Consider the following 25,927-nt stretch of genomic DNA (forward strand, 5'->3'; position numbering starts at 1 on the left):
ACCTAGGTCCACGCGTTCCTCTTCTCTTCCCTCCTGTGGCCGCACTTCCTGCGGTCACAAGAGGCTGCACTCCCCTTACCCTCGCGCCGACGCTCCAGTGACGTCGGGCGCTAGAGGGAGAGTGCGGCCTCTTGTGACCGCAGGAAGTGCGGCCACAAGAGTGACTGACAGGGAGGGAGCCAATGGCTCTCTCTCTGTCAGTGTCGCTGCTGCTGCAGCGCTGAAGCGCCGCAGCAGCAGCGGGCGGGGGCGGCGGCGGACGGGGGGGCCCTGCAGGGGGCGCCATGGAGGGGTAAGTAGATTACCCATCCATGGCGCTCCCCCCTGACAGGCTGGTGGCCGGAGCCCTGTGCGACCGCATTGGTCGCACATAGCAACGGCCGGCCTGCTCGGGGGGCCCCTTTAACCAGTGGGCCCGGTGCACGTGCACCATGTGCCCTCTGGTTAAAGCGGCCCTGTACTCACCCCAGCTACATTTAGGGTGCGTTCACACCTACAGGATCTGCAGCAGATCTGCAGCAGATTTGATGCTGTGTTCAGTTATTTAAATGAAATCTGCTGCAGAAAATCAGCTGCAGATCCTGTAGGTGTGAACGCACCCTTATAGTGTACACTCACAATGTGCTAACTGCGGCTCTCCAGCTGGGACAAAACTACAAGACTCAGCATGCCAGGTCTAGTCATTTCACCTCTGGCAGAGCCAGACTATAGCTGAATGTGATCACATTATCCTCATAAGGAGGATACGCCCTGACTTTAACATCAAGGGGTGCAAGTTACTACCGTGTTTCCCCAGAAAATTTGGTGTAAAGTAGAACTGGCTCAGTTGCCCCTAGCAACCAATCAGATTCCACCTTTCATTTTTCAGAGACTCTGTGAGGAATGAAAAGTGGAATCTGATTGGTTGCTACGGACAACTGAGCTAATTCTACTTTACACCATGTTTGATAGATCTCCCCCTATGTCTTATTTTCAGGGGAAGTCTTATTTCTCTCCCCCAAGGAGAGAAATAAGACATCCTGCCCGGACTACTCACGCTGGGGCCAAACAGACCAAGAGCGCATCAGTGGCAGGTCAGCGGGGGGTCAGGCATGCAGCGGAACATGCAGCGGCATGCGTAGGGGCCATGGACAAGGCTGCCTGCGGTGCCAGCTTCAGAGGTCCACAAGGGGATTAGATCCTGGGTGACATGTCAATTCTTTGATCGGAGAGCCGTGGAAACAGGGTGCGCGAGCCGCCCCATTCAAACAGACGGCAGACAGGATTCAACCAATTTTACTCTGTGTAAACATACCCATAGGGTATGTTTACAGTAAGGAATAGGCGAGGAATTTCAAGTGGAATCCGTGCTTAATTTTATGCATGTTCTGCTTGAAATTCCGCCTGTAAAATATGTCCATAAATGTCCTATTGTGTTCAATGGGATTTCCGCTCTCTTGTTCACACACTGGAATTTACACACGGATTATTGCGCTGATTTTACTCTGAGGCCCTATGGGTGCGTTCCCACATACAGGATCCACAGTTGTGTTCACTTATTTAGTTACATTGATATCTGCGCCATCCAATCTACTGCGGATTCTATACGTGGGAACACACCCTTAAAGGGTTAATGGCATCTTAACAAAAATAAATCTGGTTGCCCATAGCAAAGACTTCAACTTTCAAATCTGCACAGCAAAACTGAAAGCTGGCCTCTGATTGGTCGCTATAGGCAACAGTAAGGGAGATTATCAAAACTATCAATAAGCGAACTATCTGTTGTCCATAGCAACCAATCAAAGCTCGGCTTTCATTTCTTAAACAGTTCTGGTAAAATGAAAGCTGTATTTTGATTGGTTTGCTGTGTCCAGCTCCTCCCTCCACCGCTGCAGGGCACGTAAGGTAGCTGACGCTGCGCACCACGTGACACTGCCTGACACCTGTCCTCACGTGACTGCCCCGCAGCTCGGCTGGGACCAGGGGACGGGGCGTGGTCGTCCTGTCAGCCGTCCGATGACGTCACTGCAAGATGGCGCCGGCCGGGGATGGGGAGGAAGGAGCGGAGAGAAATGGATATGCAAGTAAGTGTATCCCGGGTGCAGTGTATTATGTATAGCGGCAGCCGCTTATAGTATGTCGTGTCCGTGTAATTACCGGCGTGCGGCACGGCAGCGTGTGTACAGAGGCGGGGCTGGGCGGAGACATCTGTCGTGGAGGGTGGAGGGGGCTGTGACATCCGAGCCGCTACCTGAGTGTCCTGTCATGTCCTGACTGCAGGGGGAGAGCGGGGGGCGCAGCCACCTGTCATATAACGGGATAGTGCCCCCATAATCAGACTGTCACCTCAGTGTTAGGGACTGCCACCTCAGTGTTAGGGACTGCCACCTCAGTGTTAGGGACTGCCACCTCAGTGTTAGGGACTGCCACCTCAGTGTTAGGGACTGCCACCTCAGTGTTAGGGACTGCCACCTCAGTGTTAGGGACTGCCACCTCAGTGTTAGGGACTGCCACCTCAGTGTTAGGGACTGCCACCTCAGTGTTAGGGACTGCCACCTCAGTGTTAGGGACTGCCACCTCAGTGTTAGGGACTGCCACAGCGCCACAACAACCATCACCCCCCATAACAGTCATATCACCCCCCCCCCCCCATATAACAGCGCCCACCAGACCCCCCCCCCATATAACAGCGCCCACCAGACCCCCCCCCATATAACAGCGCCCACCAGACCCCCCCATATAACAGCGCCCACCAGACCCCCCCATATAACAGCGCCCACCAGACCCCCCCCATATAACAGCCCCCACAGATCCACAACCATCACCCCCCATAACAGTGATATGACTCCCACCCCCATATAACAGCCACCACCAGACCCCCCCCATATAACAGCCCCCACAGATCCACAACCATCACCCCCATAACAGTGATATCACCCCCCCCCATATAACAGCGCCCACAGATCCACAACCATCACCCCCCATAACAGTGATATCACCCCCCCCACCCCCATATAACAGCGCCAACAGATCCACAACCATCACCCCCCATAACAGTGATATCACCCCCACCCCCATATAACAGTGATATCACCCCCCCCATATAACAGCCACCACCAGACCCCCCCCCCATATAACAGCCCCCACAGATCCACAACCATCACCCCCCATAACAGTGATATCACCCCCCCCATATAACAGCCCCCACAGATCCACAACCATCACCCCCCATAACAGTGATATCACCCCCCCCCCATATAACAGCGCCCACAGATCCACAACCATCACCCCCCATAACAGTGATATCACCCCCCCATATAACAGCGCCCACAGCGCCACAACCATCACCCCCCATAACAGCAACCACCAGACCTTACCTCTATAACAGTGACCTCACCTTCCCCCTTCAGTGATATCACACACACACCCATAAGAGCCCCCACAGATACACAACCATCGCCTAAGCCCATAACAGCAACCACCACACCTCCCCCCATAACAGTGATATCACCCCCACCCCCACATAACAGCAACCACCCCCATAACAGTGATATCAGGATATACTGGGAGTTGTAGTTGGAAAGCTGCAGCTATGAGATCATTGCTATGTAGTGTGAGTCAGGACGCTAAGTATCTGCATTAGTGCCATAGTAATTATACCCCGGATAGTCAGTGCTCCGGGCCTGGCCTGGACTCCACACGATACAGATCAGGACCTGCACAGTCCCGCAATAAACTTTCTTTATATCATTTTAGAGAACAAACCTCTGAGAATAAATATAAGTTATGATCCTATTTACTGATCCATTTGGTTACTTTGCAAATTCCCAAGGGATCTGCTGCATAGATAGAAGATCCATTTATTACATTGGAGCCCAGGTGTTAAACTGGCGGCCTGCCTGCAAAACTCTCTGAAGGCTGTCAGGATAGGATTGGTTGGATATCCTCAGGCTGGGGATCACTGACTTGTCAGAGTGTATACTTACACCATGCAGTCTGAGGCCATGTTCAGACGCTGTATGAGACCGGCCGGCTCATGGAACAGCCGGGCACGGAAAAGATCATCAACTGCAGTACCGGCCGGATGATCTTTAGTGCTGAGTTCTGATGCAGGTGCATCCGTGCGCGCCCGCATCAGAACTCCCTAATGCACACAATAGAGTGTGCACTGACAGGGCTTTCTGCGGCCGCTATTTACTGAATAGCATCCGCAGAAAACTGACATGTCAGTTTCACGCAGCACCGCTAGGGGTACCAGCCGAAGTGTATACTATGTGTATACACTCCGGACTGGATTCCTCAGAAGGCAGCACTACGTAAGTACCGCAGAAATCACGGTCATGATTACTATGGAACTTACGTAGTGTGAACATAGCCTGAAGACGCACAAAAAGTATTAGGGTACAAACACACACACTGTATACGCAGCAAATACGCTGCAGATTTGATGCTGTGTTAAGTTATTTAGATCTAATCTGCTGCGTATTTGTTGCGTATTTGCTGCGTATCGCAGCAGTAAATACGCTGCGTATACGGTGTGTGTGTTTGTATCCTTACAGTCATTGTGTCTTTAAACTCTTGTGTAACTTCCTATCACCTATTAGTTGACTTAGTGCCCTATTACACGGAGCGATAATCACTCCATGTAGTAGAGATCATCAATTGATTGTGTCAAATGGTCTTACACCAAAATCGTAGGCCACCGACTGCGCATTGCTACGTGATAACGATTGAATAAACTGTTATACAAGCAAGCAATGGGCAGGAGAAGATCGGGAGCGTGGAGAGGTGAACTAGCAGATCAACCCTTGTTTACATTATTGATCGGGCCGCCATTGGACCCTTACTTTAGGGAAATAGTTTGATGCAACTTTGCGCACGTTTTTGCATTTCAGGCCGCAAAGGTTTCTTTAGAAATGATTATATAATACAGTATACCACTATAATATACGCCTGTAAGGGAGATGTAGATGGGGAGGTCAGCTTATGGTCAGGGGTGGAGTAGCACTTAGAGGATATGTATGCGTTTGCAACAAAGACAAAAACTAATCTCTTCTGCAACTCGGCTTCTCCCTACAGGGCACTGGAGAGTTTCCAATGAGTCTGTGTATTAAGGGTGTGTTCCAGGTGCTCCATATGTGACAGACGTGGATTGTTTATCTAGCTCTGATCTATAGTACACTGTATATACCCGTGCGTTCCCCTTTATGTTGTCTGTGGTGGGATATAAACAGATCAGGGGTTCTGTCAGCTTTGCTCTGTTTTTTTTTTTTTGTCTGAAATGAAATTTTTGTTGATGGGAAACAGGTGCAGAGAGATCACCTGCAGACATTGACATCTATGGGAAGTTATGTGACAGCTGTCAGGTGTTTCCTCCTATTGGCTGAGACATGTTCAGCCGAGATCTGAGAGCAGGATAGATCTGTCTGTCAGTACATCTGCAGCTGTATAGCACAGCAGAGACGCCACCATGTACCTGGCGGGCATACAGCAGAGCAGAGACGCCACCATGTACCCGGCCACCATACAGCAGAGCAGAGACGCCACCATGTACCCGGCCACCATACAGCAGAGCAGAGACGCCACCGTGTATCCGGCAGTCATACAGCAGAGCAGAGACGCCACCATGTACCCGGCCACCATACAGCAGAGCAGAGACGCCATCATGTACCCGGCAGTCATACAGCAGAGCAGAGACGCCACCATGTACCCGGCCACCATACAGCAGAGCAGAGACGCCACCATGTACCCGGCCACCGTACAGCAGAGCAGAGACGCCACCATGTACCCGGCAGTCATACAGCAGAGCAGAGGCGCCACCATGTACCCGGCAGTCATACAGCAGAGCAGAGGCGCCACCATGTACCCGGCCACCATACAGCAGAGCAGAGACGCCACCATGTACCCGGCGGCCGCTGTACAGCAGAGCAGAGACGCCACCATGTACCCGGCAGTCATACAGCAGAGCAGAGACGCCACCATGTACCCGGCAGTCATACAGCAGAGCAGAGACGCCACCATGTACCCGGCAGTCATACAGCAGAGCAGAGACGCCACCATGTACCCGGCAGTCATACAGCAGAGCAGAGACGCCACCATGTACCCGGCAGTCATACATCAGAGCAGAGACGCCACCATGTACCCGGCAGTCATACAGCAGAGCAGAGACGCCACCATGTACCCGGCAGTCATACAGCAGAGCAGAGACGCCACCATGTACCCGGCCACCATACAGCGGAGCAGAGACGCCACCATGTACCCGGCAGTCATACAGCAGAGCAGAGACGCCACCATGTACCCGGAAGTCATACAGCAGAGCAGAGACACCACCATGTACCCGGCGGCCGTACAGCAGAGCAAAGACGCCACCATATACCCGGCGGCCGCTGTACAGCAGAGCAGAGACGCCACCATGTACCCGGCAGTCATACAGCAGAGCAGAGACGCCACCATGTACCCGGCAGTCATACAGCAGAGCAGAGACGCCACCATGTACCCGGCAGTCATACAGCAGAGCAGAGACGCCACCATGTACCCGGCGGCCATACAGCAGAGCAGAGACGCCACCATGTACCCAGCGGCCGCCGCACAGCAGAGCAGAGACGCCACCATGTACCCGGCGGTCGTACAGCAGAGCAGAGATGCCACCATGTACCCGGCGGCCGTACGTAAGTAACCGTTCACCCTCCCATCCTTTGCTTGCCTCAAGGCTAAATCTCTGTTTCACAAGAGCTGAGAGAGCCTTTCCAGGAAACGTCCGGCTTCTCCTTGGACTTTGGCCGCTCTGCAGGATATGGGGGATAAAGGTTTGCCAGGGGGATCTTGTTTCTCTAGTGCAGTGGGATACTATGGCTGTGGTTGGAGCCAGGACAAGTGTGCGGTTATTGTTCTGTTTTTATTGAAGGGCATTTATTATTAGGAGAGATGAGGACATTGGTGTCACGATGAAACTACAGGGCTGTAAATGGATAGAAATGTCAGGGCAAGAGAGGCGAGATGCTCTGCCTTATTCTGTGGGATCACTGCTGTGTGACATAAACATGTTGCTGTGCACTTGGTGCAGATTTCACTCATGTAAACAGGTCTGCAAGTAAAATCTACAGCATTTCCAGTCTGGAGATCACAGCCCTTCTGACCCGACACTGAATCTGTCCCCTTGGTTCGTTCAGTATCTCTGTAATGTGATCACATGACCATGTCAGGGTCCTTGATCATGGGTAGTCAATGGCAATGACCACCCCGCATCTACGTCACTGGGTGTGTGTGGGGGTCAGTATGACATAGCAACATCTCTTGGAGTAGCCTTCCCATAACAAAGAGGCTAACGTGGGTTTCTACTTTGAAAACCCCTTTAACCAAGCTGACTACACCCAGGATGGCAGCAGACTTAGGGTACTATTACACCAAGCAATTTTCCGACGACTAACGATAAACGATCTAAACGACCAACGACCCCAAATCGTTTGCCCAAGTACACGAAACGATGATCGTTATTTATGATAGTTCTTGCGGTCGTTTAGTCGTCGCTATTGCGTACGTTTCAGCTGTGAATTCTTATTCCACCGAACGATGAGCGAACGATCAAACGATAAAAATAGGTCCGGATCCTATTAAACGATCAACGATTTCTCGTTGGTCGTTTAATCGTTGCCTGCTATTACACGAAATGATTATCGTTCAAATCCGAACGATTTAACGATTTTTCGAACGATAATCGTTCCGTGTAATACCACCCTTAGGGCCGTATTACACGAGACGATTATCGTTCGAAAAAGTGTTAGATTGTTCGGATTTAAGTGATAATTGTATGTGTAATAGCAGACAATTATTAAACGACCAACGAGAAAAATCCTCTTGCTTTCGCTGCAAATTCACCGCACGTTTAAAGTGGAAACGTCCACGGCCTGGGGACCTGTCCTAAATGGACTGTGACCATAGGTAAATGCTGGCCAAATCCGCTGATTTCAAGATGGCCGTGTGGCATGTATTACAGGGCAGGTTGGATTTCACACCATGGTTGGTGCATAATCCCTGTAAAGAAAGTATGACAGCCTGTGACGGGGGATGAACAGGTGCCAGTTTAATCTATATTGGATGTCAACGTGCCTGATGCCCACATGAGATGAGCCGATGCCAGAGGTTGCCTCAGTTTTCCTTTTTATGGGCAGTCAATAGGAACAGCTGGGGAGTCAGGGCTGCCGATCATAAGACCCTTAAATAAAGAAGGGGTCTGTCCTAACTAGAAGTTACTCTTAAAGGTGCCCCCTCCTCCCTCTGATCAGATCCAGTGCCTGGTGATAGGTACAGTAATGCCATTGCTATGTGTATAAGAGAACGTGATGGTGACATGTAAGCACATAGTAATGTATAGTAATAGTATGAGTCATCTCATGTTTGTTGTGGTTAGAAAGGATCACTGCTGTTTATTACATTAGCTGGGGCATGCTGGGAGTTGTAGTTATGCAACAGCCAGAGAGCCACTTGTTGAGGATCACTGCCAAGAGAGTTTAGTGGCAGACCATATGTATAGATCACTGGTGTTAAACTCAAGCCGTCCAGCTGTTACAGAACTACAATTCCCATCCTACCTGTCCAGGCATGATGTGAATTGTAGTTTTGCAACAGCTGGAGGGCCTGTGTGTGACAGCCGTGGTATAGATTGTCTGCCGCCAGGAGCCCGCAATGTATGTAGCAGTTTCTTTTATTACGGACAAGTTCATACACATATGTCGATTTGGTGCAGAAAAGCTACACAGTAGCAGTAGTCTGCATGGTGTGAACACAGCCTTATAAGTAAGGTGATATACAGTGACAGGCGATGTGGATAACATGGATATATTAGACAGCAAGTGATCCGTCCGTTCTTGATGCCGATATGTTGGCGAGGAGCTTGGCTCTTCAGCTGTAGCAAAACTACAACTCCCATCATGGCTGTCCAGCCATGATGGGAGTTGTAGTTATGCAACATCTGGAGAGCCATGGTTCCCTACCTTGGAGCTGTAGGTATACAACAGAGGTGAAGCCTGGGCAGTGTGTATTGGATCTGTATAACATGGATATGTAATACGTGTGTGTGCCAGGGCCTGATGAGAGCGTGTCAGGCATCAGCTGGCACATGAGAGGATGTGGGGGCACAGTCAGCGGGCCCCGGTCACCCGATCCGTAGGCTTCATTTCCAGCTCTCTATGCAATATTGATGAAAGTTCTTCTGAGACATCACAGCTGAAGAAGACGTCTAGAGAGCGGTGGCGGCTGTGTGACCGACATGGAAGCTCAGGCTGGTAAATAATGCGCGGGGGCTCTCTGGGAATGTGGGGTACCATGTGTGACATGGAGGTATAGGGGGTCATCTAGCAGGGAGGGGAGGAATGTGCGGCCTGCTTTTCCTATTACCGCTCTTTGATGTTTTATTAACCCTTTCCTGTAGGGGCTTCTGCTTTGTGTCGGAAAACAGACATTCCACAAGAAGTGGAAAACCAGCTCTGTTACTGAGCGGCCACCCCTTGTATCAGGCGGGGAGCGTCCCCCACCCCAGGAATGTCTGCTAGCTACAACTCCCATCATCTCCTGAGCAGTGCTTCCCAACCAGCAAAATTACTACTCCTATCATCCCCTCTGCAGTATTTACCAAGCGTTCCAGCTGTAGCAAAACTACAACTCCCAGTATGCTCTCTGCAGTGTTTCCCATCCCCTACACTGTTTTTTTTTTTACTGCTCCCATCATGTCCTTAGCAATGTTTCACAGAACTACAACTCCCATCATGCCATAAGCTGTGTCCCAATTAGTTGTTCTCCAGATGTTACAAAACTACAACTCCCATCATGCCATGAGCTGTGTCCCAATTAGTTGTTCTCCAGATGTTACAAAACTACAACTCCCATCATCCCATGAACAGTATTTCCTAACCTTTTTTTCTTCAGCTGTAGCAAAACTACAACTCCCAGTATACCCTGAGCAATGTTTCCCATCCCTTCCAGTGGTTGTCAGAAAACTACAGTTCTCATCATGTCCTTAGCAGTGTTTCCCAAAATTACAGCTCCCATCATCCCCTGAGCTGTGTGTCCTGATCGTTGGTTCCCCGGCTGTTGCAAAACTACACCTCCCATCATCTCATGAGCTGTGTTGCCCAATCATTGGTGACCTAGCTGTTGCACAACTACAACTCCCATCAAGCCCTGTGCAGTGTATCATGACCTGTGACTCTTCAGCTGTTTTAGAACTTACATTTACCATAATCCTGTGGCATGATGGGAGTTGTAGTTTTAGCACAGGTTGGTGAGTAAATGTAGAGTTCCTGATCATCAGGATTTCTGGATCCTCGGATCCCGGAATAAAGGAATTGTATCCTATTGTGATCTTCAGCTTCCCCTCCTTCTGCCAATGCATTGATCAGTATTGTAGCATTGCTGACATGTCTATTGACATTGTCATTGAGTTGTGACTGGTGTCCGGCCATAGGGGCTGTGGGGAGGTGTCCCTTCCCCCTGGTATGGAGTGAGCCCGGCCCATCACACCACCGCTGACCCTCTGATCATTGGCTGCCTCTGACCTTTCACTCTCACTCACTGGTTAGCATGCAGCAGCCGGGGGTAAATGCTATACATACCGGGAGATCACCACCTACACTGTAAGTAATCTATGGATCCCTCCATATACCCTGCGCCTCACCTATGTTCACTGGATGTTGTCAGTGTCATTTCTGCTAGTCTGAACTCCTATAGATTTTCCCCTTTAAATTGTGCTTGTAAATGATAAGGCACATGGGCGGGTCCTGTCAGACAATCATGGAGGGTCTGTGTGTGCTGAGACCCCCATGACAGAAGCAATACAGGAAATCAATGGACATCTGTAGATGCCTGCAGGACCCCATTGTCGTGCCTGATGCTAGTAGTGGTGAGCGGCCACTGGTATATAGATACGCGTTATCCCTTTATTTCTAGACTCCTTTACTCTCTGGCAGCATCTGTGTCCCTCCCAGCCCTGTTCAGTGGATTCATTTACAGGCGGCCACATCACATTACAGACAGGATGCGTTTACAGGGACTTAGAGGGGATAAGGGAACAATCAGCATCAAGGAGTCACGGACACCGCAGCTAGTGAGCGGGGAGGGTGGACGTTGTGTATGACTCTCATAGAGCCATACAGGAGAAAGGTATGTGCAATCACTCCATATACACGCTGTATAAAAGCCTTGTACCAGGGCATGCTGGGAATGGGAATACTGTACACCGAGGAGGTCAGGGACCCATACATACGCTGTATAAAAGCCTTGTACCAGGGCATACTGGGAATGGGAATAGTGTATACCAAGGAGGTCAGGTGCCCATACATACGCTGTATAAAAGCCTTGTACCTGGGCATGCTGGGAATGGGAATACTGTATCCCGAGGAGGTCAGGTGCCCATACATACACTGTATAAAAGCCGTGTACCAGGGCATGCTGGGAATGGAAGTACTGTATACCGAGGAGGTCAGGTGCCCATACATACGCTGTATAAAAGCCTTGTACCAGGGCATGCTGGGAATGGAAGTACTGTATACCGAGGAGGTCAGGTGCCCATACACACCAGAGCAGAGCCCAGCTATCGAACGTGTCTGGGGGTCAGATGATGTAGGGAGAAGAAGGCTCTAATGTGTATGGGGGCTTACCTATTGGCGTTGAGCCAATATATAGACACGGTGGGTTTGACTCCATTTTTGTCTTGAGAGTTTTCGTCTTCAGCGGCTATATCGGTCATCTTGTTTCCATGCTCGGTTATATTGGAGCCGTCACGTGGATGGCACGCTGTTGTTCTGATGATAAAGGTGACAGAATAATGAGTTCTCTCCCATTCTACGTAGTTCACACCGCTCGTGCCAAGTGACCCCATGGTGGTGGTGGTGTTGTTGCATCCAGTGACTCATGGGTCCGTGTTGTTCCCTGCACATGTTTTACCCATATGGTCTTCACCAGTGTTTGCTTGGGCTCTGTGTACAGAGGGCACCCCCGCCCTGATGGTATGTTATGTCCCATGGGCCCGCTGGGAACGATCCGTCCATCAGAATAAACACATCTTGTTCCAGGAGTAGGGGAAGTTTTGTTCGGACTCCAGGGTTCCAAGTAAAAAGGTTTCATGTTCTGCCAGGGAATCTGTGGCATGGGACATTGCAACATGGTGAGACGTTACTGAAGAATCAGGGCAGATAACATTATTCTGCTCTCTGCTGCCCCTCTGGTTATGTCAAAACTCACATGTAAGCTGTGCCTGTGTGCAGGGGAGCAGGTGCTGGACTCCGAAAACACTGCCTGCCCCTGTACTCTCAGCTTGTGTAGCTTTCGACACCATGTTGGATGGCACATTGTTCCTCCACTTTCTTTGGTTCCTCTTTTATTCAGAGACATGTCTGGTCTGGAAGGGCTTGGTAGTCAGTAGACTGTGTAGATCTGAGCCAACCTTAAAGGGGTACTCCAGCGGGAGGGGGGCACTTTTTTGCTGGGACCGGGGAGGAGGTGGCTGAGGGAAAAGATGTCCACTCACCTCCCCGGTTCCAGCGGCAGGTCCCGCATCGCAGCGCTCCGGTGCCCTGTTCCCGGCTGCTTCCGGGTGTCTGACGCGGGCCCGAGACGTGGCGTCTCAGGTCCGCTCAGCTACTCAGTGAAGGAGGCGGGATACGTTTCAAGTCCGCTCAGATCCCGGCTCTGTCACTGAGTGGCTGAGACGACCCGCCGCTGGAACCGGGAAGGTAAGTGGATGTCTTTTCCCTCAGCCACCTCCTCCCCAGTCCCAGCAAAAAAGTGCCCCCCCCCGCTGGAGTACCCCTTTAAGGGTTCTCCACTGTCTTGTCTTGTTTTGTCAGTAACCATTGAGTGGTTTGGGTTGTCTTGGCACAGATGCATCTATCCTAGCACCTGATGCCCCTGTTAAAGGGGTTTTTCACTACAGACATTTAATATTTATATTGATAGATGGATGAGTAGGATGAGCTCGAAGGTCCCCATACGCATTATACTTTAGTGGGCCATGCACACCGCTCGTGGCAAGATGGGACGTCAGTGTAAGGTGTATAGGGCTGTCCTGACTGGTCACCGACAGATTATGTCGGTGGAGATAGTAGTTGGGTGTGATGGAAAAACTACTGCCTGACCCCTTTGTTCTAGGAGAGAGAAGCTGCAGTCAGAGCCCCTTTTTTTTTTTTGTGTGTGTGTATGTTGAGGACTGGGGCTGGGCCGGAAAGAAACTTCAGTTATCAGTTATTGAAGGTATATGGGCCCCTTGCAAAATCCATGTGGACAGTATAGGACCCATTGTATTCTATAGGCCAGTGCACATGGCTGTAGACTGCAAAGCATCCAGACGTCATTACTTGGTCCAGGGTCCTAAAATTCAACTATGTGCATGGGAGGTGAGGGGGGGCCGCGGGGGGAGCTGCCCTGGTGATCGCTAGATCGTCCGGGAAGCCCATTGCGGATAGCAGCGATCTGCTGCCACCGCTCCTATTCCACAGAGAGACAGCAGCAGATCGTTACTATCCTGGTCGTTTGTCTTTCAACATGTTGATAGACAAACGACAGCAACGATCAGCCGATATCATTCATGTCAGCTGATCATTGTCTTCTATTACACCAGAGGATTATCAGCCAAGTACGGCCGATAATCGTTTAGTGTGATAGGGCCTTTAGATTCCAACATGACCAGAGATAAAGGAGATAAGCAGCTGCCAAAAGGAGTCTGAAAAGAGGTGCACATATACATGTATATAGGGAAGATGGGGGGAATAGCTGAACCATTATTCATTGTATAGACACCATGATTGTCTATAGTCAAAAATCTGCAAAGCATAAGCCATGAAGTATGTGACCCCCACTGTGTTGTTTCCTGTATGTTGTTGTTTGGGGTGAAAGGACAATGCTCCGCTTTTCTTGATAAAGGACAAAAATATCCTGGCCGGCTTCCTAGTGATGCTGCGTCCCATCCTGTGCAGAGGGCACTGTGGGCAGAGAGCGCCCGGGATGGGGGGATGCTTTCATTGACAGCCATGTGATGTTGTGGTGCCAGGCAGGAACGAGCCAACTAGTAGACCAACACTCCTCACAGGGCACCCTTTGTTTCTTAAAGGGCTAATTGTGGAGGCCCCAAGATCATATTGTATATTTGTGGTCCTCCTCAGCTTCTTAGTTTATGAATTTAATGTGACAACTTTTATAGCTTTAAGTAGTACAGATGTAAATGTAAAATTAAAGGGGTAATTCAGTATGCTAATTTTTTTATTTTTTATTTTAATGATGTTGCAGATTCAAATTAACAAAAATGAGTGATACTCAGCTACCTGGGTTTCCCATTTCAGCAAAGTCCAGTCCCCTTGCTTGTCAATCTGCTGGACAATCATTGGCCATGGCGGTGTCCTGCCTCACCGAGTCATTTGGCTGAGTGGGCAGGTCCTGCTCAGATGTCTTGTTTTGGAAGTAGTGACAGGTGAGGTCCAGAAAGTGCTGGAAAGGGAGTTGGGGGGGAAACCTAGGCAGGTAAGTATCATTTACTTTTTATTTTTACACCAATCCCAGCAAAATATATTAAATTTTAACATCTCGGAATACCCCTTTAAATGCCATGGACACCTTTTAGGCTATTTTAATCTAAAAAAAAAAAAAAAAAAAGTTGACATTTTTCGGAACTTTTCAACCTATGAAATTAGCCGATTTTTTGTTGAGGCTGAAAATAAGTCTGAAAATGCTGTGTATGCTCGTAGCCTTAAAGTGTTGCAAGATAGATATTGAAGAAAGATGAAGAGAGAAGCACTTAGCTACATGCTTCTATATCTAGAGATTATTGGGGTTCTCAGCACCCAGACCCCAGGCAGAGCAAAGCTTTGGACATGTCCCAGGGACACATAAAGTGACCGGCTGTAGTACCCGCGGCTTGTGTGTACAAAGTATACCCTTGTGGATTCTGCACCAAATTCTCTGTAAAACTGAATCCCCCTATTTTCCATTAAATCCATATCAGATTGAGGTGACGCGTCTGTTCTTGACCCAGAGATCGCATTGGGGGGGACGTATGGTTGAGCCCCAATAAATTGCACAGGGGACGGGGTTAAATGTATTGCACTGTCTCAGCTGATAAGTGATAGGGCAATGCCGGGTGAGATGCCCATGTGCGGTGACGGGGTGGGCAGCATCCTCCTGAGACTCCTGCACTTTCCTAGTGGGCAGCTCCAGCTGCGGCTCCCTCCTCCCCCTCTAGGTTTATAGCTATATGAGGTGGAGTTCACTTAGACATTGAGAAGTTATTTTCTGAACAAGCAAAGTCCGCCCTGAGAGACGAGTGAGAGAGTGATTTCCTGGGCAGGTATGATGATGGGGGTAGCGTATGTCCCGGCTGCCAGCGTCATGCTTATATCTTTCCTTAGCTTTTCTTCTGGCTGTCCTCTGTTTCTCGTAGTCATCTTCCCCGAGCTGGCAGTGACCTTTCCTCTACTGTCACACGACTTGTGCTGAGGCGTATTGGGCTGGAGATAAGGAGAGGACAGCTGCTCCGCAGATGTGGGGGAGGACGGGGCCCCTGCCTATGTACAACACATACCTACTATAACATACTAATCCTAATGTCCACAGCGCTATATACAGGCTGCCGCTATCAGTCACATACATGTATACACACTTACCTTACAGTGGCTGATAACAGGGGGCAGTAGATGGCATACAGCTCAGGTGTAGGTGTAAGATTATGCTTCTATTAGTAATGTGAACAGAGCCTTATTTGTGTCGCTCCTGTCCATAGACAACAGTAGTGTCCTACTTGGGACTCTCAGGCTCCGTTTCAGCACTACAACCCCCAGCCTCCATCACATGTTAACCCTTGCATCGACCTTGTTGAAAAGCTTTCTTTATGTTTGTTGAGTCTGCAATGTTCATCCTCCATTTCAGTAGCCGTAGCCGTCATCGTTTAGTTTTTCCAGATCGCTGACATCACTGACAAGTGGGCCTGTCGTAACTAAGTAATTTCAATGTCCAGGTCTCTGGAAAAGCTGGGTGACCATCATTGTAAGAGCTGTGATGGGAAACATACTGGTTGTCTTCCAGCTTTTCCAAGATGACATATAACTACAGACTTTAAATGCTTACTGGATAGTAAATAGTAAATGAAGAATGGAGCTCCGGTAGGGACGGGTTACTTCTATCCTTGTTTGTTCTCTACCCCCTCGAGGCAGATATTGTGAAACTTCCCTTGCGGCACAGAGGAGAGCGCTGTCTGTCAGAGGTATAGACCACACTGCTATGTTCTTCCATAGGGATCAGTGTAATTCTGTCCTCTTTCCATTATTTGTCATCCCTGTCCTCTGTCTTTGTAGGTTTGGTGGTTGTGCCCCCCGAGCAGATGGATCCCCGGCCCCTGTTTCAGGCCGTGGATGCCCTGTGCCAGGACAACATCCTACATTTTGGGGAGTCCAGCTCTGAAGTGTCCTCCCGGCTGGTCCAGGCATTTTCCCGCATCCAAGAACAAGCCCACGGACTGGAGCCCGCCCTGCGCGCCCTAGCTGCCGTGTGTCCTCTGTTTGACCTGGACCCCGACACCCCGGCTAATGGGTACCGCAGTCTGCTGAAGGTGGTATTGGCATGCACCCAGCACATCCTCCATAAGTGCCGCTATGTCACAGCCAGCCGCCGCAGCCTCTTCTTCAGGGCCGCCCACAACTGCGCCGAGCTAGAGGCCTACGGAGCTGCTCTCACCCAGCTCCGTGCTTTGCTCTGCTTTGCACAGCGCCTGCTCACCGCCAACCGCCACGGCGACTTGTTCTTCCGGCAGGAGCGAGGCTTGTCCGAGGAGTTCCTGAAAGAGTACAGCACTATGCACAAAGGCTGCTTCTATGGACGGTGTCTCGGCTTCCAGGTGAGTGCAGTAACCTCCACCATGTACTCTTTGAGGGCACGTCCAGCTTTTGTTGGAAGTAAAAAAATGTGAGGCTACAGCCTGGGCTGATAATATAGATAGTATAGATTCCTATAGATTATATTTCACATTGCCTCATGTGTGAATTATGCCCCTGGTACGCACCTCTATGTACTTTCCCTTTGACTCACTCCCTCCACACTTTCCCTGGCTCTGTGCGTCCTCCGCCCTCGACCTTCTCAGCAGCCTTGATCTTCTGTTGGCATGTGTGACGGTGACATGACGGCCGCTTATCTGTGCCAGTGATAAGATAGGAGGGAGATTGCATGGATTCCCCCGGCTGTGTGATTGGTCTCCGCTCACCTTGCGATGCCCGTTGTTCCCAGAACACATGACTCATTGACCTCTTTCACATCAGGACATGTTCTTTTATGTTAATGCCAGGTACCAGGGAGACATTTGCATCACTCTATAGAGGTCTGGACAACTTTTATGTACCAATATGAATGGTGTGATGTGGAGGGAAAATATGGCCTTGTATACTGGATTGTGGAAATAGATTTAAAGCCCATGAGGAGGGACGATAAGTGTCATCGCTGAGCGTCCCACTGATGAAAAGAATGGTGGTCCATTCCCCCCCCCCCAGTTAAATGCAGTGATAGTAAGTCATCTATAAACCCGACAGGACATTACAGTGCTTGTCTATTTGTTGTTAGACCCATAGAGCAGCATTGTGCTTCACTGGCCTGGGGGATATAGGTCCCTGGTCCTTGTCATTAGTGGGGGATCCCATTAATATCAGCTATGTATCACTTATCTTGTGAATGGACAATATTATTTGTGGGAGCTTTATCTTAAAGGGACCCCCACCTTTCAAATTGCTGGAGTCGTGACCCTGCAGTTGTCACTCTCGTCTATATATCCCTCTTTTACAAGACCATTCATAGATATGAAAGAAGGTGAGGTAAAAGGTTAGAAGCCCTGGCTCCTCATTAAAATAACAATCCAAAGTCCCCACGTCAGCTGCTCACACAGTAGTGCCCACTTCCAGTTTGTCTGACCCCTCACGCCCTCACCTGATCCCATTATCCTGACTTGTAACCTTTGCCCTAACTTCCTATCTGCTGATTTTTTTGTTGTTACCTTCTCCCTCCACGTGCTCTGTGTTTTCATTGCCATTGTCTATCTTTTGTTTCCAGTTCACCCCATCCATCCGCCCGTTCCTGCAGACTATCTCCATCGGACTCGTGTCTTTTGGGGAGAATTACAAGCGTCATGAATCTGGGATAAGTAAGTCTCTATAGGGGATGAGGGTGGGAGCCAGCATTGCCGATTGCTCGCTCCGATGCCGGTGTTCTGCATGGCGTGCGACTGTCTGATATTTCATGTCATGTTACATCTCCATGTGGCAGTAGATTTTCCCCTGAAGATGTAAACTACATATAATGTTGAGTGTCTCACTTATGTTGCAGATGTCTTTAAGAACATTATATGTAATTCAAGGCTGGTCATATTCAGAGCCACGTTCAGCTGTTCTGTTCTGAGCTCAGATCTCCCTGTTGGACCGGTGGCTGCTTGGCATATACTATACTGTGTTGGATTGTGGGAGATGTAGTGCACAGACCTGATGAATACAGACTGCAGTGCAGAATCTTGGATCTATGGATAGTTGGATTGTCCCCTAAGCTGATCCAGCTGCTGGCGGCAGGTTCAACCATCCTTATAGTTTGTATAGGGGACTCCCAAGTCTCCCCTAAAATGTAATGCCAGTGTAGATAGGGGTCGGATTATCGCTGCCCGATCCCTTTTTCCTCAGAGAAATAAGCTACTGCCAGAGCTTACCCACTCCCCATGGAGGACACAGGGGTATATAGGTTCCTTTAGAGCCAGGTCTGGTGATCCAGGGAAGAGTTATAATAATAAAATGGCTCCACCTGGTGTGTAACGTGTGTAGCAATGTGCACGTCCATCTACACCTGCTCCGTCACTTTCCATACAGAATGGCTTACTGCCTGCTTGTCAGGGGAGCAGTGGAAGTATTCTGCAGATGGAATGGCTGATTTGGAGAGACCACTTTTAGCAGTACAGATTACACTAAGGGGGACACAGGGAAGCAGCATATTATAGAAAGTTTGTTTTTTTAAGGCTGGAAACACAGTATATAAGTATGCAATGTGCGGTGAATGGGACCATACATGCATGGTGACCTTGTTGCTGTGAGTGCCTCCTAGTGCAGAACCATCTAGAACTTGCTGAGCAGACCGGTTCCTTTGCCTTTTGGCTACATGTCTGTACAAGTCTTTGTACATTAGCTTCACCCTATAGCTTTGTCAGATACTAATAATAAAGTGACCGAAAGATGGAGACAAAAGGCAGCCGGACAATCCTTGCTGCTCTTTTGTACATTTCTGGCCCCTGCAGCTGCATTCTGTCCTCCTATTGCCCATGCACATCAGCTCTTTGCTTTGTAGTGCGCCTGTATAGTTGTGTGTGTGTGGAGACATGTCCTATATTGCAATGTGACCCTTTCCCCTCTTACTCCTCGTAACGCTCTCACTGACAGCTGAGGGAGCACTATCAACCTATTACGGTAAGTCTGCTACACCGCCATATTGTGCTTGTGCCTCAGTAATCGTAATCGGCACGGCTTCTTCCATATTCTTTATTGTGGCCCATTCAAGTGATGAACCCCCATCTCCTCCCACAGGTGTAGCTGCCAGCTCCTTCTTTATAAGCGGGAGGTACGCCATAGATCCTGAGCTTCGGGGAGCAGAGTTTGAGAGGATCACGCAGAACCTGGATGTAAACTTCTGGAAGACATTCTGGAACATCACAGAGATGGAAGTGCTCACGGTGAGTGATAACCTGATGCTACCTGGGGGGGGGGGGAAGAGATGTTTGAGATCACAGAGGATTGTCTACAACAGGAGTGTCAAACTGGCGGCCCTCCAGCTGTTGGAAAACTACATTTCCCATCATGACTGGACACCTTTGGCTATCCAGGCATCATGGGAATTGTAGTTGTAAATCTGCTGAGGAGCCACAATTTGACACGCATGGTCTGGACTGTATGCAAGTGTAGCAAACTCTCAGCTAAGATGTATTAGGCCTGTATGTGGATATAAACAAGAATGTTCCTATTCACTGACGGCAAGCAGAGATCTTGAATATTATTGAATTTTTACACACATCATATTAGAGATTTGCAGAATTTACAATGATTGGTCTCTATTCATGAATTGAAGTTTGTTTTCTCTTTGCTTGCAGTCTATAGTTGGCATAGCCTCCACGGCTGTACGCATCAACAAGACCCTCACTGTGCCCCCCAAGCCACTGGAAATGCCTGTGTTTTCTGACCCAAACCTCACTGTGACCATTAATCCCCCTGTAGCTCATACCGGGCCTGGCCCAGTTCATATGCGTCTGATATCGTATCAGCTGCGGGAAGGACAGGTATGTCCTGGTGTATTTATGTAACAATGAGGAACGTCTCATCCTTCACTTATTCTGTACAGATGCCTGGCGCTCCATTCACTTTTAGTTCTGCATTAGTAAGGATTTTCTGAGTGTGATTGCAGGAGGAGATATTATATGATGTATAAGTTAAGGTATATGCAGTACTGGTGGATTGTATATAGACTTATGTCTTTATTTCAGGAGAGTGAAGAACTGAATGCTTTCACCAAACCTGAGGGACCTCTGAGCCTGGACCTTCGCCTCAGATCTCGCCCAGGCCCGCTTTCTCCTGACCTGATCATTCATTTCCACGGTGGGGGTTTTGTAGCTCAGACCTCCAAGTCTCATGAACCGTACCTGAGGACATGGGCTCAGGATCTGGAAGCCCCCATCTTGTCTGTGGATTACTCCCTGGCTCCTGAGGCTCCTTTCCCCAGAGCCCTGGAGGAATGCTTTTACGCTTACTGCTGGGCACTGAAAAACTGTCGCCTACTGGGTAAGTATGGGCTTTCTTCTTACTATATTTGTTTGCCAAGCCAGAGACACCTTTTGTTACCTTGCTTTTTTCCTCAGTAAGGACTATATCTGCCTGTTGATGTTCTTGTCTCCTTATCATCTTAAGTCACTAATAAGATCTATTATACACAGAACCTCGTGTATCTTGCAAGCATTCTTTTGTTATAGTAATATGACGTAAGCTCGGGAGCTATCACCAGCACCTACTTACAGTCGATGATGGACACCAGCGATGACACTGATGTAAGCCATTAGCCCCTTAAATGCATCAGTGTATAGCGATCGCTGCATTAAGGTGTGTCAGTGTCAAGAGCAGTGTCACTGTCACTGACCAAACAGCACCCCTGTTCACACTAACTTGACCACTGCTTTTAGAGCAGAGTGTTGGACGGGCTATCAAAAATGGGGGGAAAAGAGCTGCATATTAGGAGAAGGAGACAAGTTTGCTAAATGAATCTATTTAAAGGGCTATTCCACTCAAACATAACTTTTGATATGTTGCTGCCTATAGTGAGACTAACAATCCCTTCCATACACATTTTTATCTATTCAGTCTCCTTCCTCCAGTTCTCAGCAGCTGCTTTCTGCTAAAGACACAAAAATGTGTGTGTGAGCCTTTCGCTCTGTCTTCCTCTCCTCCCCCTTTCCCTTCTAAAACAGATGATGTAAACAAGCCCCTGACTGGCTTTATCTGCAACTTTGTAGCTTCTTTGTAAGGCTGGAAGGAACAGTGAGTTTATCAGCAACTTGAATAACTCAGAATAACTCTCCCAGCATTATATTGAAACTACAAAGTTGCAGATGAAGCCTGCCAGGGACTTGTTTACATCAGCTGTCTCTGAAAGGAGGAGGGGGAGACAGAGAGAAAAGCTCACGCACAGATTTTTGTGTCTTCAGTAGAAAGCAGAAACAAGTATGGAATGAATTGTTACTTTCACAATGGGTTGCAACATATCAAAAGTGATGTTTGAGTGGTATACCCCTTTAACTTGATGAGCCCTTCAAGTTACAATACACATAATGTCATCTCCCTGTAGGTATTGTCCATTCATTATGTAATATAGAGATAGTTTTGCCTGGAGCTTTAGGATTTTGTTAATGTGTCCACCTTTCCTTCTAGGATCCACGGGAGAGAGAATATGCCTGGCTGGTGACAGCGCCGGTGGTAACCTGTGTATCACAGTGTCGCTCCGTGCAGCCTCTGTCGGTATTAGGTTACCTGATGGCATTATGGCTGCCTATCCAGCTACCTTACTGCAGGCTACAGCTTCCCCCTCCCGCCTCCTCACCCTGATGGACCCCCTGCTGCCCCTCAGTGTCCTGTCAAAGTGTCTAAGTGCATATGCAGGTATGTTGTACTCTCAATGGCAGAATGGGGGGTCTCAGTGAACTCCTCTATATTACCATACACCCCTATGTAGGGTCCAAAGGCCCCCAGTCCTTGCTCCCATTACAGGAGAGGATAGCAGCATGATTCTTTTGCTTTGATTGTTGTACATCCTTCTCTCTGTGGTCTCTATAGCAGCTCTGTGGCTTGTCTCCATAGTATGTATACCCTTGGTCATACCTATAATGAATATCTTGTCTCATGCAGGCACCGAGCGCGTCCCAGTAGAGGAGCGAATGCTTGTAAAGCAGAGTGCGGTCAGCCAAGTAAAGCGAGGAACTGCATTGTTTCTTAGAGACATCCGGCAGGGTGCCGCCTCCTGGCTGAGCAATCTAATGGAGGGGACTAAGGAGAAGACAAGTCCTGGTAAGTAGGGGACCTACTGAGGACAGTGGTTAGTGAAGCCAATCTGTTAGTGGCTGTATATGTAACTACTGTCATGTATCAATACCTTTCCAGAAACGGTAAGGAAAAGTGTATCCGAGGCAGCACTGGCCGATGAGGAGACGATAAACAGACGTCTGTCCATGAAGAGCAGGACTACCCAGGATCTGAGCCGACATCCATACAGTGAGCTTAGCATAGGGCAGCACACCCTTAACCAACAATATGGACAAAGAGGAGCACAGACTAGATCAGAAGGTGGTACGGAAAGGAACCAGCCATCACCATCTTCCTTATCCGTCCAGTCAAGTCCTGGAGCGGGTGCACCGCAGTCCCCAACCAGTCAGCAGGAACAGGTCAATTTCTTTCTGACAGAGAGCGAAACCGAGCACTCCTGCGACCGAGACCCCTCAACACACTCCAAGGAGAACATCCCTCCCGTGCACTTAGCTGAGGAGAAATCCTCTCAGCCCTCTAACTTTTATTCACTGGGGTTCCCTGAGGGATTCCAGCCTCTGCGCTCCCAGAATGGGGTGGCTAATATGACTCTGCAGACTTCTGCTATTGTACACAATCCCTACATGTCCCCTCTGCTGGCACCCGACAGTATGCTGCAAGGTCTCCCTCCCATTCACATTGTGGTGAGTAAGACAACCAGTAGTCTTATTGTACCTATTAGGCAATGCAATGATCACGTGTGGAGGAAACGCTGCAGGTTTTCAGTAGGAATATACATGTAGAAAGTCTGCAGCTGAGTACACCATCAGTCACGTGGATTCGATCTTAAAGGGATACTCCAGAGAAAATCTTTTTCTTTAAGTCAGCTGCTTTCAGAAAGTTATATAGATAATTTACTTCTAATTAAAAATCTTGAGTCTTCTAGTACTTATCAGCTGCTGCATGTCCTGCATTAAGTGGTGTATTCTTTCCAGTCTGATACAGTGCTCTCTACTGACATCTCAGTCCCAGACAGAAACTGTCCAGAGCAGCAGCAAATCTCCATAGAAAACGTCTTCTGCTCTGGACAGTTCCTGACGTGGACAGAGGTGGCAGCAGAGGGCACTGTGTCAGACTTAAGAAAAAACACCACTTCCTACAGGACATACAGCAGCTGATAAGTATGGGAAGACTGGAGATTTTTAAATAAAAGTAAATTACAAATCTATATAACTTTCTGAAACCAGTTGATTTGAAAGAAAAAGATTTTAACCGTAGTACCCCTTTAACAACTCTCATCCACATAGGTAATGACCTTCCGTACGAATTTTTAAAAGTATGTCAGTTCCTGTTGCCGAAAAAGAACAGATTTGTTTCAGATTTCCCCCCTTTTGTTTTCCAAGGGAACGAAAATCATCCACACATTGCAGATTTAGCTGTGAGTCACCCGATACCTTGTTATCCCACTGGTCCCTGTTTACTGGTCTCCGGCCATAACATATCATTTCAACACACGACTGCAGCAGTGGTCACATGGGTCAGAACATTATTGTCAGAGGCCGGAGCACAGTGGGCTAGCAGGGGATCAGTAAGGGGGCATTCTGACGTCCCGCTTTTCTGGTCTGTGCATGGACTGGAATTCAGAATTACCAAAATCAAGCTCTGAAATAGTTTAAAGGGGAAGTCCGGCGTCGAGCATTACACTCCATTCACTTTAATAGAAATGAGTTCCAAAACCTGCAGCCAAACTGGAGACGATAGCGGTGCTGTCTCTGGAAGAAAGTGGCCATGTTTTTTTAGTGGTGGATAACACTTTTAGGGTAGCTTCACACATACCGCTGCGAGTCGGCTAGCTCCTGGCAGATCAATTTCACTACATACACACAGCGGTCTGAGCGACCGCTGCGTGTATGTAATTCAGCCGGCCGCTTAACCCCTTCAGCTGCCGCCCGCCTCCCGCTCTGTATACTCTACCTCTCCTCGCTGCACGGGGTCCCGACGTACTGCTCTCCCGCCCGGGCCAATCAGTGGCTGCGGCAGGGCAACACACTGATTGGCCGGGCGGGAGAGCAGTACGCTGGGACCCCGTGCAGCGAGGACGGGTAATGTATACAGAGTGGAGAGGGAACTGGGCAGCAGCGAGTCGGTACGTGTGAAGCTACCTTTAAACAGTTTCAGAGCTTGATTTCAGGATGTTCCGGATTCCAGTCCGTAGCACAACGTCCGTAATTTCGGTCTGTGCACAGAACGTGTAAATGACTCCTAAGGTAAATATACCAAGGACATTTTCTGCAGTTCACTTACCCTTAAAGCAGTAGGTTCTGCAGTACAAGAATCATTTATAAAGCACTTACAGTAATAATGGAGCAGATTAGATCATGGCGCTATTAGTGTTGTACGTTGGGGAATAATTCAGGTACACTATGGTATATGTTGGCATGCCTTTATAACAGTGTGCCAACATATACCCCATGTGTACAGCACTTTAAAGGGGGTTAACCAGCTAAAATCTTTTTTGTCTTTCAAATCAACTGATATCAGGAAGTTATATAGATTTGTAATTTACTTGTATTAAAAAAATCTTGTCTTCCCATACTTATTAGCAGCTGTATGTCCTGCAGGAAATGTTTTATTTTCAGTCTGACACAGTACTCTCTGCTGCCACCTCTGTCCATGTCAGGAACTGTCCAGAGCAACAGAGGTTTTCTATGGGGATTCATATAAAACCCAAACAGAGTTCCTGTCTTGGCCAGAGATGTCAGCAGAGAGCACTGTGTCAGACTGAAAATAAAACAACATTTCCTACCGGACATGCAGCAGCTGATAAGTATGGGAAGACTTGAGATTTTTTGATACAAGTAAATTACATATCTGTATAACTTTCTGATATCAGTTGATTTGAAAGAAAAAGATTTTCGCTGGACGACCCCTTTAATTGTGTGATTCCTAAAAAGTAGCCTGGGTAACATTGTACAGAGCTAAACTCTGCTTCCCCTTTCCTGTTTTACTCTATGAGACCAGACTAGGCCATAATGGCTCTTCTCACATCTGCTTCTTCTCTCCACACAGGCTTGTGCCCTTGACCCAATGTTGGACGACTCTGTGATGTTCGCTAAGAGGCTGCGCTCCCTCAGTCGACCTGTCACCCTAAAAGTGGTTGAAGATCTCCCCCATGGATTCCTGACCCTTGCTCACCTCTCACCTGAGACAAGAAACGCCACAAACGTGTGCATAGAGCGCATCCGGCAAATCCTAAGAGAAGAGCCTCCCGTCCCACCACCTGCTGCTCCCAGAAAACACCGCAAACTGGAGAGGATCCTCGGGAAGAGCCCGGTGACTGAGCGAGAGATCGGTGCTTAAGACTATAATAACCGTCTTGATAAAGTGCAATAACTAAC

General features: G+C 48.8%; 1 protein-coding gene across 4 annotated transcripts; it reads left to right on the top strand.

Moving 5' to 3' along the window:
- The first annotated feature begins 1,912 nt into the window (after positions 1–1,912).
- On the top strand, positions 1,913–25,927 carry LIPE (lipase E, hormone sensitive type). 4 transcript variants are annotated; one of them, XM_069946443.1, is made up of 10 exons: positions 1,913–2,063; positions 16,311–16,849; positions 18,049–18,139; positions 19,557–19,702; positions 20,117–20,302; positions 20,507–20,801; positions 21,942–22,169; positions 22,416–22,574; positions 22,668–23,233; positions 25,599–25,927. In XM_069946443.1, the coding sequence occupies exons 1-10, from the start codon at positions 2,012–2,014 to the stop codon at positions 25,887–25,889; spliced, it is 2,553 nt and encodes an 850-aa protein (XP_069802544.1). In that variant the 5' UTR covers positions 1,913–2,011; the 3' UTR covers positions 25,890–25,927. The 4 variants fall into 4 exon arrangements, with proteins under 4 accessions (XP_069802544.1, XP_069802545.1, XP_069802546.1 ...); XM_069946444.1 differs by lacking the exon at positions 1,913–2,063 and adding an exon at positions 10,587–10,607; XM_069946445.1 differs by lacking the exon at positions 1,913–2,063 and adding an exon at positions 14,670–15,307.

The sequence above is a fragment of the Dendropsophus ebraccatus genome, chromosome 12, assembly GCF_027789765.1.
Source record: "Dendropsophus ebraccatus isolate aDenEbr1 chromosome 12, aDenEbr1.pat, whole genome shotgun sequence".
NCBI lineage: Eukaryota > Metazoa > Chordata > Amphibia > Anura > Hylidae > Dendropsophus > Dendropsophus ebraccatus.

Excerpts from the sequence above, each read along its gene's own strand:
- LIPE (XM_069946443.1), top strand. The coding sequence starts at position 2,012 with ATGGCGCCGGCCGGGGATGGGGAGGAAGGAGCGGAGAGAAATGGATAT. Across the intron at positions 19,703-20,116 it reads CAGAGATGGAAGTGCTCACG|TCTATAGTTGGCATAGCCTC; the intron begins GTGAGTGATAAC and ends CTTTGCTTGCAG. Across the intron at positions 20,303-20,506 it reads ATCAGCTGCGGGAAGGACAG|GAGAGTGAAGAACTGAATGC; the intron begins GTATGTCCTGGT and ends TCTTTATTTCAG.